Source organism: Colossoma macropomum, unplaced genomic scaffold, assembly GCF_904425465.1.
Source record: "Colossoma macropomum unplaced genomic scaffold, Colossoma_macropomum, whole genome shotgun sequence".
Classification (NCBI taxonomy): Eukaryota; Metazoa; Chordata; class Actinopteri; order Characiformes; family Serrasalmidae; genus Colossoma; species Colossoma macropomum.
Genome location: NW_023494784.1, coordinates 33450825 through 33466435, shown reverse-complemented (window position 1 = coordinate 33466435; position 15611 = coordinate 33450825). Strand labels below are relative to the sequence as shown.

General features: G+C 38.7%; 1 protein-coding gene across 2 annotated transcripts in view; it reads right to left on the bottom strand.

The window, feature by feature from the left end:
• Positions 1 to 15611, bottom strand: part of slc4a3 (solute carrier family 4 member 3) — an 85783-nt gene that overhangs the window by 43083 nt on the left and 27089 nt on the right. For both annotated transcript variants that reach the window (XM_036569516.1, XM_036569509.1), the window contains exon 3: positions 1054 to 1210. In XM_036569516.1, the coding sequence (XP_036425409.1) occupies positions 1054 to 1210 (157 nt within the window). The remainder of the gene's footprint in view (positions 1 to 1053; positions 1211 to 15611) is intronic.

Genomic DNA, 15611 nt, shown 5'->3' with positions numbered 1-15611 from the left:
CAGAAAAAAGCAACTAGGAATACATAACTAGCCTAGAAGCAGCTGGAATTTAATATGGGAGAAACCAGCAATGCGTTTACATGTTCAAGTTGAAGTAACCAAAAAAACAAACCAAATCGAGTCATGTTGGCAACCGCAGTACAAGAAAAAAACACACTGGAGTCTATGAACTCAACTCGTGAATGCAAACAACTTTATTTCTCAATATTTCAGCTAAATCTGCTGAGCTGAGCCAAATATTCTGCAATGTTGTCAAGCAAGCACTCTTTCTAGCAGTTAACGCAGTGTTAGCTCAGTTTCTACAGACAGACAACCTCAGCTCAGGTTTTCTGCTTCTGCTGAGTGTCCATGTAAAGAATTACAGTCTGGACTTGATGCTGTTTAGAAATCCAAACTTTAAATCCATCTTGAAATCTTCTGGCTTAAAGAGTTTTCAACATGTGTCAGTACAAATGCATTTTGGGTGTTTTTTAAAGCAGCAGCAGCTTTTTAACTGTTGCTTCTTTCACAGACTTTCCATTGTATGTAACAAAGACTCTATCATGCACATGCTTCAACAGTAAGCAGGCACACTGACTGACTCGGAGTAAAACGTCTGTTAATTCCACAGAAATCTGAGATCTTTAAAAAGTTGCAAAGCTAAATGACCCAAGGTAGACGAGGGAGCGTGGTCACGCCAGAGAGTGTCAATATAACCACGCCCTGACCAACTGTAACAGTCCAAATTAACTCTAGGAATCAAGCTTTATATGTTCTGAAATAAAAAAAGCTTATATCTTCAGAAGTATGCTGTAAATTTCATAATGTGTGTTCTGACTGTTTATTTAGAGGGCTGGAAAATGTATCATGGCTGTTTGATGGTGTGGCTGGTCCCCTTTAAACACTTCAAATGCTGTGAGCAATAGTGACTCAGCAAGTTTCTCTAGAATGGTACGTTTCACAACAAACTACTCTGAACGACCTTTTTGTCCTATTGATTTAATTATGCAGAAATTTTGAAAAATTGCCAAATGTGTAATTCCCCTTTAATTTATCTGAAACTGCTGCACTCACATTCAAAGTCCTTCTCATTGTAGCTGCGGCCCATTTTGTCTGCACCATTAGTGCCTGACTCGGTAATGATGTCCCCGAACCGCTCCACAGACAGAGCCCTCTCCCAGTCTTCATCCTCCAGACCTTCTGTGGAGCCCTTCTCCTCCTCAGCCAGAACCTGCACCGGAGAGCACAAACACAATCACAGAGTCAGTATCTGGCATTTAACAAGTGTTCGGCTATGAAACATGGGGTTATGGGTTTCATCAAAGCTGACAGAGCCCTGTGGCTGAAACTGGGTCCACGGGTAAGATCCTCAACCCTGAGATACTCCACAGTCTCCATGGCTCCGTATACATACAGTATCAGTCAAAAGTTTAGACACACCTGACTGAATGCATGTTTTTCATCATTTTAAAGACATTTTGATCTAATACTCAAATGCCAGAAATATGCTTCTTTTACAAATGCAAGTACTAAAGTTGTTGATTATGTATGCATTTATTTCAAAGACAAATTAATACATAAAAAAATAAATATTACTACTTTGTCTAAAAAATATATTTTTAATGCTCTCCAACAAGTAGCTTTGAGCAACCCTAACAGGGTCTCAGTGTACAAGTAACTTCCCAAAAGCATCCCAGACTCCTCCCTGCGAAGCTGCTTGAGAAGAGAATGTGCCGCCCCTTTGTGAATGCGATAGGACACCCTGCCCTAGAAGCATGTACAAAATACTTCTGTGTTGTTCTTCACTCATGATCGTCACGTGAAAGCAAAATGTCACAGAAACACTGCACTTCGCCAGTGCTTTGTGCTACTTCTGGCATAAACCAGTGATGCGCAGCACTAACTTAATTAACACTGAGTTAGCTAAGACAAGGAGTCATGTTACATTTTTTCTGCTGAAAAAATAATTAAAGTAAGTATTAAGTTGCCCCCCGCCTTCCCCATCCCTTCAGGTTTCTAGCATTGGAAAGGAACGGTACCCAAACACTGTGGTCAAATGGGAGATGTCGCAAAAACATAGTGATACATTTATCACGGTATCACAATATTACAATACTTCAAGGCATTTTCTAAATACATGATATCCATGGCAATGTTTAGTTCTGAAGTTAAATATGTTGGAACAGAAAAAAAATAACCTGTTAGGTTACATTTAAAAAATAGGTCTTTAAATACTTATATATATTATTAACAACATTAGGGTAAAGGTTAGGTTTAGGAGTAGGGGTAGGTTTTGGGCTGAAGTTAAGTTTAGGTTAGGGTTACATTTAATAGAATCTTTCACACTCAACTTCAACTTCAGTTGCATTTAATAGATATTTAGCTGAATGATAGTTAAGGACAGACTGAGCATCTACAATCACACATATTGCTATATGCTTACAACTTACTGCTGAAAGCCAAAAATCTTAGATGCTCTTTGTATTATTTTATAAAATAATTTCTACAGAGTATATCACTGAAGAGACACCATCTGTTTATAGTTTATAGCCCAGATTTCTGGAAAAATGGGTCGACTTTCAGTAGAAAAAAAATTGAGTTCAGCTTCTTTTATTATAAGGGTTTAAAATTACATTACCCATCTATTTGACTGGAAAGAAGACAATTACAGCTCTCATACGACACCCACCTTTTCAATGTAGCGTATGAAATATGGAAGTTATGAAGAATATGACAAAGTGCTTTTTGGAACCACCGGTGGTCTCAAGGAGTTGAAAAGGTTAATGTTTCACATGCTGCACTGCATTAAATTCAATCAAACTGGATTGTTTATGCTCTATTTGTACTGTCCATAGCCACGATAAGCTCATAAAATCATCTTGTGACATAATTTATCATAAAAAATATAAAAACTGTCATAATGCCCACCCCTACACAGCAGTGGTGAAATTTGTCACTGCAACAGCCCTAACTGTTTCATTAATGTAATCTGATTTGGTCTAAAGTATGAAGTAAATATCAAAATTTATTAAGAAACAGTGTCAATGTTTGGGTCCGTTTGATAAATGTTACAGAGCTGTAGCCGGAATTCCGCACCTCCTGGCTCAAATACAACACATTCCTTACAGTTCACCATCACCCTAGGCTCAGTTACAGTAACCATGAGATTAAAAATGACATTAGCATGCTTCAGACACTGCTAGAATCTGCCCACAACTAAGAACTGTTAAATAACAGCATTATGCTCTAGTGACCCATCAAGTGGCAGGTTTGGAATAAACATGATTCAGACTAGCATTTAAAACATCCTCAAACCCACTCTACTCCCTAAGGCAGGTTTAAAGATACAGACTCAGACTCAGAGAGCAGCATCATAATCACCTAGAAATCAAAGTTACTGACCCAATACTATATGCCCCAGTAGGGCTTACCACTAGCCTAATACATCATCATGCGTAACCCTCCCAGCAGTGGACTACTCTGGTACCAGGGAGGAAAGTAGCTGTTGGCCTCTTGGCCCTGAATGCTTTCATGTCAGCGTTTGAAGAGGTCCAGGAGCGATGGGGCGGGTCGAGGGAAGCAGGATGACAGGCTACGAGGCCGCCAGATCAGTCAGAGTAAATGTCACCCGCCCAGTGGGAGGCACACAACAAGCCTGGAGCCTCACCATCAACAACCACAACTGCTCTCGCAAGCTCTTCTGTCATGTCAGACAAGCCCTAATGTGCAGGACAGGCAGAGTCTGCCGTTCACAAAAAGCCAAAGAAACGCACTCGCTGCCCTTTGAGATCTAGAGACGTTAATCCTCCTAGATCCCCCACGGTGCATGTGCAATAAAACATCTCTGCATCATTTAGTTGAATTATTTTTTGATTGTAGGTAGAGAAGCATACTTTATTATCATTTTAAATATTTTGGGAATGCATGATGATATCAGAACAATATTGGTATTGGCAGATTAAAATATAATTTTATAATTTATATATATATATATATAAAATGGCATCAGACAGATTTAAGGTTTCTGATATCTCAAACCAGTATCCGCCACAGAGAACTCTCTGGGCCATCTAGGCCTACAAAGGAGGCCTACTGATTTCTATAAAATAAAAAAGTACATGTCTGTTACTTTTAGTTCATTTTAGTTCGTCTTATATTTAGTTTATTTTATAGAATTATCATCTAAACTCTGAAAGTACTGTAATAATATTCTTGTTTTCATAGTTTTGGTTGGAAACACAGGGGTTCAGTTCTTGAAATGCCAAACAGAAATGCAATCAGGGGATTGTTCTTTGTGGTATCTGAGCAGTTACATCCAAAAGAAGCTCTCCCTTTAGTTAGTAAGTAAGGGCTGAACTGAATGCCTCACATGCCAGATTAACTACTAACAGAACTAGGCCAATCACGTTTTGATTTTCAGTGGGTGGGAAAAGGTCACTGTAGGCCTTCTGGAAGTCCTAGATACATCACTGACTGTGACTATGAGTGGTAGCCTAACTGTGTTGTTAGAAATGGAAATAAAGGCAGCTCTATGCCAGGGATTTACTGAAGGAGTCACTGTAAAACTTACAAGGTAAAATATATGTTACAACTGTATTTATATTGAAAGCCTCAAATAAAGCATGGAATGTCTTTTACAAGCTTTAAATGTCCATATTCAATCTAATGGCCAAAAAACGTTCATGTGAATCACCATTAGCTTAAAGCTAACAAAGTCCTGTCATCCTATAGGGGTGTATCAGAAATGAGCATTACTATAGAGATGCTTTCCACATTTTTGACTTTTATAGCCTCAAGTGAAGGCCTAACTCGAACAGTCATGGTTCACCTCTGGATACTTGATGATGTAGTTATTGTACTCCAGAAGGTGATGTTGGGCTGCTGTGCTAAATACCAAAATTGAAAAAAATCAGAAGTGCCAACTCAAACGTGTCATTATGTATGTAAATGTAATTCATGGTGTAATCAATTATGTATTATCTATTACAGATAAATTATTACATTATGTGAATGCACAGCAAAAACGCAATAATAATGCTAGACTTCAAAGGGTTAAAATGAACTGCGCTGGCATTGCAGAGGAGATGAAGTGCTGGAGCGCTGAGGAGCTGTAAGACGTTGAAGGGCGTTTATCGACGCCATGGTAAGTGCCACATCCTCTTGTCTCCAGACAAATCGTGATTTAACAAGGCTCGCTCTTAAACGTCTCTCTCCATCAGTGAGGGCCTCACAGTGCTGGCCTCTTAGAGTGCCTGCTGATAATTAATCAGAGCAGATGGGCCAAACACGGCAAAGCATGAAAGCGATGGCAGAACTGGAAGCCACTAATTAAGGCAGACAAAGTCCTCTTTGTCGTTCGTGTCCCTTGGCTTTGCGTGAATTAATCAGGACAACATTTCATTAAGCTCTGGGCGCCTGCCCCCCGTGCATCCGCTCTTTCATGTCCATTCAAATGCTTGACTTTAATAAAGATGACCGACCTGTGGAGTCAAACGATAAATCACACCCTCTGAAATACACAACAGGTTTGGACGAGGGCCAATACGGCACCACAGAGAGAGAGAGAGAGAGCAAAAACATTAAGGATGCCCCCGACTTGCTCCTTATCTTTTTAAGCTGCCACATCCTCTTTCTTCTTCCAGGGTGCACATATTCTCCAGCCTTTTTGGAACTCTCACCATATAAATCCCTAGCAGTGGTAATGGATGAGGTGTATTTGTGGCATTTAGCAAGTTGCCAGAATGATCTCATTCTCTCTCCCAACTGAAAGTAATGAGGGAAAGTACAGCCATTCAACTTTTTCATCTCCAGAGACAAGCGTGTTGTAGCACCCATCACACTCCCTCATTGTGAAAAAGATCTACTGTAGTAGTATAGTAAGTTTATAAAACAATAATCTGGTTTTACACTATATTAAAAGGGAATTTTCCACCAATTTTTCAAAATGTCTGCATAATTAAATGGTTTGTTTGTAATGGATGTACACAAAGTCATTCAGAGTAGTTTGATATAAAATTCTCTCTTTTAGAGAAACTTACATAGCCAGGATTGTTCACAGTGGTAGCTATGGGAACCGAACGTCAGAAGAGTTTAATGCCTCTAGAAGCTTCCCCACAGAAATGTATCATACAAAATTGTTACAAATATGCTGCCTGATGATAATGTATTGTTTTCTGATAGTTCTGAGAAAAAGGTTTGGCCTAAAATGTAAATCCATTCATGGCAGAGAGGAACATTCTTGGTACAGCGAGGCAAAATATCCCTAAAGTAAACTTTTCCAGATTTACCATTATAAGTTGCCTGATGACTTAGACACTGTTTTTGTAATGAAACATAATTTTAGAAACACATTTGTGATGTAGAGGTACATTCTAATGTAAAACAGTACCCAGATAAAATTTCTTTACCACCATTTTACCATTATCAGCATAAAATAACAAAAACTCTCAAGACACGTAAAGGTTCACTTTGGATAAAAAATGGCTATATTTGAGTTGTAGACATGTAGTAATTCCTGGTTTCTATCACCATCACTGTGAAGAAATTGGAGTCTATATGTTTCTCTACACTCTCCGAAAAAAAGGTACTAAACTGTCATGGGGGCAGTACCCGTCTTGTCACTGGGGTGGTACCCTCAAGAGTACATCTCAGTGCCTTTAGTCAGGGAACATTATTGTACCATAATCCACTAAAATTATATTTTCTAAGTTGCACTGACTCCACACACACCCTGTCTATCTCCAGCCTTTTTATTTTATTGTTCTGTTTTAAAACATTAGGTTATGAAAATGTAAAAATACATACTTTTCCACCAGGTAAAAACTTATTTAAGGTACAATTGGACCTTAAAACCACTGTTGTACATTTGAGGGTACATTTACACTGTTTGTACCTTGATAAACAAAAAATATATCTGCACAGCAAATGTATTTCTAACAATGTAGAATGAACCATTTTATAAAAAACTTATAAGTAAAATGAAAATGTTAAGGCAGACAGGTTACTTACTGTTTTTAAAGCACTCTTCTCCTCTTTGTCTCTATTCAGCCAGTCTTATTCTCTCCCTCTCTGTCTCTCTTACCCCACTCCCTCTATGTGGTTATCTGATGCTTTATTTTTTCTCTTTCTCACTGTAATTGTTTCCCCTTAATTACCATTATGTAACAACAAAAGAACAAACAAACATAAAACAATGAAGGGCTTTTTAGCAGATCTCTTTCTAAATGCCACTCCCCCACTATCGCTTTACTGTGAGGAACCCAAAACAGTGCTTGTTTCCCTTTTCCCTTTCAGACGCAGCGCTGCCTCATTGTCCAAATGTTAATGGCCTGGGTACAATCAGGAGCAAGCTTATGGATTGCTCCTCTATTCATTGCCGTGTTGAGGCAAACACGGTGACAGGGCTGGGAAATCAGCATCGGCTGACAGATGTGTTTGCTTGCTCTTCATTAACATGCTGGGTAAACTGCAGATAGAGTTACAGACCCAGGCTGCCCCCTCCCCTTATACAGGGGCTGTTTACCGAGGTAGCCAGGGCACTGGTGCCCTCTGACACGGCCGAAAGATGATAGAGGCTCCAGAGCCCTGCTCGTACGCATTGTGCTGATTATACAATGGTGAAGTTACATGAAAAAGTAGGGCACTGAAGGAGCCATTGTAAGAGCGTGAGAGTGCTCTCACTCAGAACAGGTATCCCCCACAAGGCCGCTGGTGTGGGTATCATATCACCCACCTGAGCTCTTTCTGTAGCGCTGTAAGTACTGTGTGCTCTTTCACAGTGACAGCAGCAGGTGCTCTGGAAAGCTCTAGACATTCAGAACAACACTGCTCTCTGATTGTTCACATCTCTTTGAGATCCTTTCCCCACACTCACCCTCAGGATCAGAACCAGAACCAGAAACAAAATCAGGATCAGGAATAGAATCAGAATCAGACTCAGAATCATTGTTTGGCCAAATATAAGTCTGTATTTACAAGAAATGTGTATTTGGAAATTTGTATTATGCCTGACTAGGGCTGGCACTATCACTCAGCATCAATAATTATCAATAACTGGAGTCTGGTGAATTGGAGAGACCATTTCTATTGTGGCCTGCACGTTGGACCCCCGGTTCAAGCACCTACAGTTCCTCCCAGAGCAAACCATACAGGAGGCCAGGGCCCATCTGACTAAGCCGGCTCAAGACGAGGAGCAGGAATGTCATGAAGTTACAGGTTAGTTTAGAAAAATATATTAATCTGCTTTTATTAACAAGGTTTTTAGCTAGTTCATAGGCTACCACTGTGTCAATAATGTAAAGTATTTTCTTTCCTTATAGCTAACATTAACACTAACCTCACAGGCACCACTGATCATGCAGATGTGGACACAGAGCCAGAGATGGGGATTGGTGCACAATCAAGGCTACAGACAGACTTTGAAAAACAGTTTGGACCTCACTAGAAAAGGAGCACCACCACCTTTGGCACTGAGGTTCAAGAGTACTTCCATACAGCATACATTCCCATAATGGAAAATCCTTTGCAATGGTGGGAACATAATGAGAATCGATTCCCTTGTCTTGCCAAGCTTTCCAATTCCAGCCACCAGTACACCAAGTGAGAGGAGTTCTTCCTTAGCCGGGAACACTGTAACCCGACAGCAATCAAGACTACATTCTTCTCATGTGATGCTCTGATTTTTTTAAACGGAAACCAAGAACACAAGGCAAATATTTAATGCGAGGACACTGAAAGTGAGTAGAATGTATTTTCATTGGCTGCACGAAAATAAGAGACTTTTTATTTTGTTTTACCAGATTATAATGGCGTTAATTTCACTTTTGTTCTGTGTTTAAATATCCACTAAAAGTGTAAGGTGTAAGGTCCTGTGCAGATGTATTATTTTGCATTTATTTATTTTCATCTTTACAAGTGTGTCCGAAGGAAGCACTGAAACTGGAAGTTTAATTTATAGCCTGTATTTAGCTGTTATTTGAAATATGTTCTATATACATTCTTTGCTGCTGTTAATCAGCATTTAACTACACTTTAACTGCATTTAACTGCACTTTAACTGACTTTTTGCTGTAGCTATGGAAATTATAACTTTTTTTAAGGTGTACTACAAGTGCCTATATCTTACTGTTGCAGTTTTGGTGTATTTTGAAAAAAACAATAGCTTATTCTGTTATAGCAAAATGTTTAATTAAAATGAAATAAACACACACACATTCTCTGCCTTACTGATTTGTCGAGATTTTTTATTATGGCCCTTTCCATGTTTGACAGCCCTGGTTTAGATCTTAATAAATAAACTCTCATAATAAATAAACTCTCATTAGACTAAAGTGCCTACAGTGTCACGCAGACATCTATTCTTGTATTAGTTCATGCAAACACACAGTCAACAACAGACATGCAGACATTCATTCTTGTAATCTGTGTTAACATTAACGCATTAGGTATATAAAGTGCAGTATTCAGCAATCAGATGAAGGGTGACACTGTCACTGTCCACAGAAAAACAAGTACCTCCAAAATAGCAACTTTACAGGAGAAGGCAAAAACTGTCTTAACATGTAATATAAGTTAATGTAAAGAAGCTTTAAACCTAGTTATTGTGGAGCATTTCTATTTGTCCATCATGAAATTTTTACACAATGTAAAGGACAGCTAATGTGATCAAATGATACAAAATAAAAATTGACAAAACTGAAGATACATCTTTTTTGTTTGATTGTTTGTTTGTTTTTTGAACAGCAACGATATATTAAACTGAAAAATGATGGTGCAAAGTGGCCATACTGCAGACAGCACTTGTGTACATTAAATGTTCATGAGTGTAATGGCATTAGGAAAGAGAATTTTCTGGTGTCCTCATTAGACTGAAGCGCCAACAGGAGTGGACTACAATCTCAGTCAAAAGTTAGTGTATGGCTCTAGGTCACAAAATGCTTTAAGCAAGGGCTTTACTCCAGAGGAATGCACTTGTGTAGTGCTCAGAATGGGGTAGATATTGGACAGGTGCATTAGCCAGGGGCAGGAAGCTCTGTTGGACCAATTTCAACCATAAAAGGAGCTCCTATCCTTTTAGAGGCTGAAACTGCACATCCTTCTACCCTGTTACACATGATGCTCAAGATAATGATCAGCATCCAACTGTCCAATTACTTATGGTCCCCTGAAATGAAGAAACTACATATTAAAATGGCTATGGCTCCAACAGAGATCATCTAATATACATGTAGATATGTTAAATTAATAATTAAAGCTGACATTCAGCACTTCAACTAATACACCTTTAGTCATTGTTACTATGCAAATCTATATTATGTGCTGGATTGCAGAACCAAAACAACAAAAAAGTCAACAAGCCAAAAAATGTCCAATTATTTATTGACTGCATTGTTGAGTGTATTTGTTGGGGATATATGGCAAAACTGAACCCAGATCAGCACTTTGAAAGGGTTTTATATATATATATATATATATATATATATATATATGTGACCCCTGCTCTCATTACTGCAGCTGCAGCTGGCTATCAGTGCCAGTGCCACACTTTCGTTGTCATGCCAACGCAATCCCAGCTGAACCTCAGGCTGAGACTGTGAGAGGTTGACTTTTATGCAAAACCTCTGGACTGAAGGTTGCAGGTACTTCAGCGGCACAAACGGAGACACCAGAACATTCAGCCAGACCACCCAGACCACACAGCAGGTACTTAATAAATGCAATGGCACTTATGGAGCCAGCAGCACTGGCAGAAGAGGATCATGTAAATGATCTAGTTTCGCTGTGTTATTAGAGTGAGTCATTTACTGGTGACTGGCTCTATGAGCAGCATTAATCCCTAGGGGCAGAGTCTGAAGCTATTTCTCAAATCACTCTCTATCCTTCATACAGAGCACCATAGGTACCAGCAATTGTGTAAGCATTTTTGAATGGAGTGGTGAATATGATTCAGTACAAAAAGAAAGCAGAAAACGTCCTTTTAACAGGAAGTTTCAGTGTGTCCACCCATTGTCGATTTACAGCTTCCATTCTTTTCGGGAGACTTGCTTTCAATCTTCCAAAGAAATTCAAAAGATTTTTTCCATATTTAAAGTTCAGTCTTAGAAGTTGGTTGCATTTTCTGCTTCTCACGATCCAAGTAATCCCAAACACATTCAGTGATGTTGAGGTCTGGACTCTAGGGTGGACAGTCCATTGTTGTGAGAACATCAGCAGCTTCTTTATTTGATTTGCAAATTTAATTCTTTTGTCCATTTGCTTTTCTCAATAAGGGCTTCTTGACAGATGCAGTGGAATGCAGTGCATGGTTATTAGGAGTCCCATTTTCTTTGCATCATTTAATCATTTTCTGAATCCAGTTTTGGGAAACTTCTGGAAACTTCTTTTCACTTATTTTTCTCTGACTTTCCCCCTTATGCAAGTGGATTATCTAATCAGACTACACAAATGAAGGATGGTCTGTGGCTTTTGCACTAATGCTTGTATTTATTATTAAACACATATTCAGTTCTAAAGGAGACTTATTACGTCTGTGGTTGCAGCCAAGTGAAAGCAACAACAGCACCTTTTCCTCCGTTCTTGAGTTATTGGTAGTGCAGGATGATAAAACAGATAGTCTGTGTGTTTCATATATTGTTCTGCAGTGAATACAACAGCGGGTACAGCAAATGACTCGTTTATTCTGCGAGACAAATACTACAGGTTTACTGTGAGTCATGTGGCTGGCTTCTTTGCTTGTAGATATCATTTTACTTCTCAAGACAGTGGACCATTCCAATGTATTCTAAATAATATTTTTCAGACATATACGCTCAAGGGCAGCACTACTTATTGCACCTTTTAAACCACAATGGATCACTCCAATTCTCCACAGGCTGAGCACTAAAGCTACACTGTCTGCAAGGGCTGCCGATGACTCATCATGAAAATGACAAAATTTCATTACCAGTCCTTTGGGTGCCAGCCCACGATGAAGTGAGGTTTCAAAGACAGAAAATGGCCAATCTTCCCTTTCTGCACAACAACAGATCTGTGTCAGAAGAGGATCAAACGGGTGCTAACAGCTACTTAAAGAAAGCAAGACACTCTGATCAGATGCACAGCTTTTCTGCCTTGTGCTTCCAACAGGTTTAAATGGATTTTTGAGCCCATTTTATATCGATTCTAACAATGATCACTCAGATCTTTCCCAGTGTGTCTCTGTCCATTCAATTACATCGAGGCTCGTTACAATTGATTTGATTACCAGCTGCAAATTAAAGACAACCGTCGCTTTCTAAATCTAGTCCTGCTGTGCATTCTTTGTTCAATCGTAGCAAACCGTCACATCATAAATGGAAAAGATTGATGTTTAGTCTGAGTAATTACAACTATACAGAATGTAGCATCATCTCAGTATGAGAAGCGGTGATAGAACTGAGTGCTGAAGGTAGTGGCTGTGGCAGAGAGGGGTCTAGCATAGGGCTGCATAACACCTACATAAACTCATCATGACAACTGACTTAAACTAAGGGTATCCAATCTTAACTGCAAAGGCTCAGTGTGGAGGCAGGTTTTCATTCCAACGAACAAAAGCACACATGTTTAGTTCTTTGAAGACTAAGACCAACTGATTAAGTAAGTGGAATTGGGTGAGCTCCTGCTTGTTTAGAATGAAAACATTTAGCCACACTAGCTGATAAGATTAGACACCCCTGACATAAACCTACATAAACATTTATAAAGGCTTATTATTAATTATTCTAAACATCCATGTCAGGTGACTGATTTTTCTGACTCTGCCTTGTATTAGGACACCTCTTTGGGTGAAATGACACAAGTACATTAAACAACTGACTTTCTAGCTTAGTGTATATCACAGTGAACTAATGCTGATGATGTGGCATAGAATGAAGCTTAGAAATGGCAAAATGTATATACGAGTTGTACAAGAAAAGTTTCTAAAACAGATGAGGGAGTTGTGGAGAGAGTATCACTGGTTTTGAGAGTGTAAAAAGTCTTTTTTTTTTTTTTAATAAGTTAAAATGTAAGTTAGAGCTTTGAGGCAAGAAGTCCTTCCAGTCATGGAGCACAATGTCCCCTTTAGCATACTGCCCCAGAAATATTAGTAAGATTTTCATCATAAAGACACAAATTTGAGTTGATTAGCATGCTAGCATTAACACATGATCGTTAGCTAGAACTAGGCTACATTTTCTTGCCGGAGATTAGTTTTTGTCAGTTTTGCAGTTAGATGCTTTCACGTACAATGTAATTTTCTCCTGTGAATTAACCTAAAGCACTTACTAATGAAATGCTCATGTGACTACTTTGTTTAAATTGTCACAATGCAATAAATACAAAAGACCTACAATAAATACAAAACAGCACACAGGCAGTACACGGTACTGAGAATATGTAGATTGTGCAAAGCAGGATGTAACATACTATGACATATAAGTAGATTGCCTAGCAGATATGTGCATAGCAGTAGTGTGTAGCAACCAGAACAACAATAATGGAATACAGTATTTGGTTGGTACAGAATTCTAGCAGCTGATATTGTTAAGAAATAAAACATGCAAAATGCAGTCAGATATATAGTCAGATATATGAATTAAGTGAAGTATTTCAGTATTAAATGCAATAATTATATTTAATTTAAATACAATATATCATAGTATATAGTCTATTGAATGGAAGGCAAAGGTGCTACCCACTACAATATACTATGTATTTCATACACAGATATGATTTAGCTTTACAATAAATGGACACTGTTCTTAAGGGAGGCCTCTTCCCCCATTAAATTGCTACATATTGCAATTGTGAAGTGTCTTGTGTGCCTTGGTCAGATGCTGCCAGCACACAAAAACCATAGTGATTGGTTAAAGGGGTCATTTGAGTATTACAGTCTTCTGAAATATCAGTATTGCAAAAGACAATCTTGCAATAACTATTAACAAATAACATATTGTTAAGCCATAGTCTTAAACCTAGCTGCTGTCTCAGATAACTGCACACAGCTCTGCGGTCACAAAACACCATGACAACCACAGATACTGAGCTCTGTCTAAGCACTGATAAGAGAACTGCCAGTCATGACCTTGCACACTATGAACTCTACCAGTACCACACCAAGCTGGCATTTTAAGAGATGTACTAAGAGTTGTCTAGTCAGGAGGCAGAGGATAAAATCAGAGACAACCGGACTGTGCTTTGAAGAAATAAGATTTGTATGCCTGGATGTCCATAAAGGTTTTCAGTCATTCAGCTCATTAAATAGTCTAGTAAACGCTTTGCCTTTCAGCATAATTTTGTAGGCTTGGCTGTCATTCAAAAAATATAGGGGAGAGCCAAAAGAAATGCAGCATCTTCGTCGTGTCGGGTCTCCACTGCAACATGCACTCAAAATGGTTTAGTGAGAAGCGAATCCGGTCATGCATATCCACTCACAGCTTTGCTGAATCAAGTCATGCTCATTCAACTATGCACTACCTCGACTGTGACTCTGTCTCTGATTCCACATTTCACACATTGTGTTTATCTGCACATAGCATTTCAGTGCATGATGTTCAGGATGTTTTTCCATTGCATTACATTAAATTACATCTACAGTGAGGATATACAAGTATTCAGACATCATTGTTTTTGTTATTTAATATACTTCCAGTGCAAATATCTACTAGAAACATAATACAAACCACAAGAATAAAATAAACAGGACAGGACTGAAAGTACAAGATACTCCACAGCTATGAAGTTAAGGTACAAAAGTAGTACTGTTTTCAATTCGGTTTTAACTTTGTACTTATGAACATGAACAAGAAAGTATATATTTATAAGCATAAAAAAACATGTTTTAAAAATTAAACTCATAGGGAAAAAAGCATTCAGACACCAAAAAATTAATAACATAAGTACTTTGCTGCACAGCCGTCTCACAGTTTTGAGATGTAAGTAATTAATTAATAGCTTTTTGCATCATTGTGATTCAATTTTGTCCCGTTCCTCTTGGCAAACCTTCTTCAATTCCCCAAGGTTACCAAGGTCACTCTGATGCACTCGCAATTCTAAAATCTCCAATAAATTTGCATGAATATTCAATGTAAATCATATCAGGATATCGGCTAAGATTTGCAAGCATCTTCAGGTGCTGAAATGTCCATTTTCTCCTCCTTCTTGGTCAATGAGATTCTACTCTAATGTCCCTCAGTACATCGCTCCATTCATGTACCCTTTGATGACTTATAATGACCCAGTACCATCTGCACAGAAGCAGCTGAATATCATGATGCTCCCACCTCTGCACTTCATGGTGGGTGTGGTGGTCTTGGGATCATATGCACAACCCTTCTTTCTCCAAACATGACAAGGTGAATTTCTGCCAAAACACTTCTGTGCTTCTTTTTCAGCAGAGGAGTTTTAAGTGGGGTGTAGGAACAGAGATGACTGCAGTGCAGTTCACTGCTTATTGCTCTCTGTGTAACTGCTGTTCCTGTTTTTTTCAGGTCATCCTGCAGCTCTTTTTAAGTGACCACAGGCTTCTCTCTTACCTCTTTATCATTAATTTCAGAGAAATCTTGCATAGTGCATCTGTCTGGAGACAATTAGTTGTGGCTCCTTGAACTTTCTACTTTCTTGTGGCTCTGTGTTTT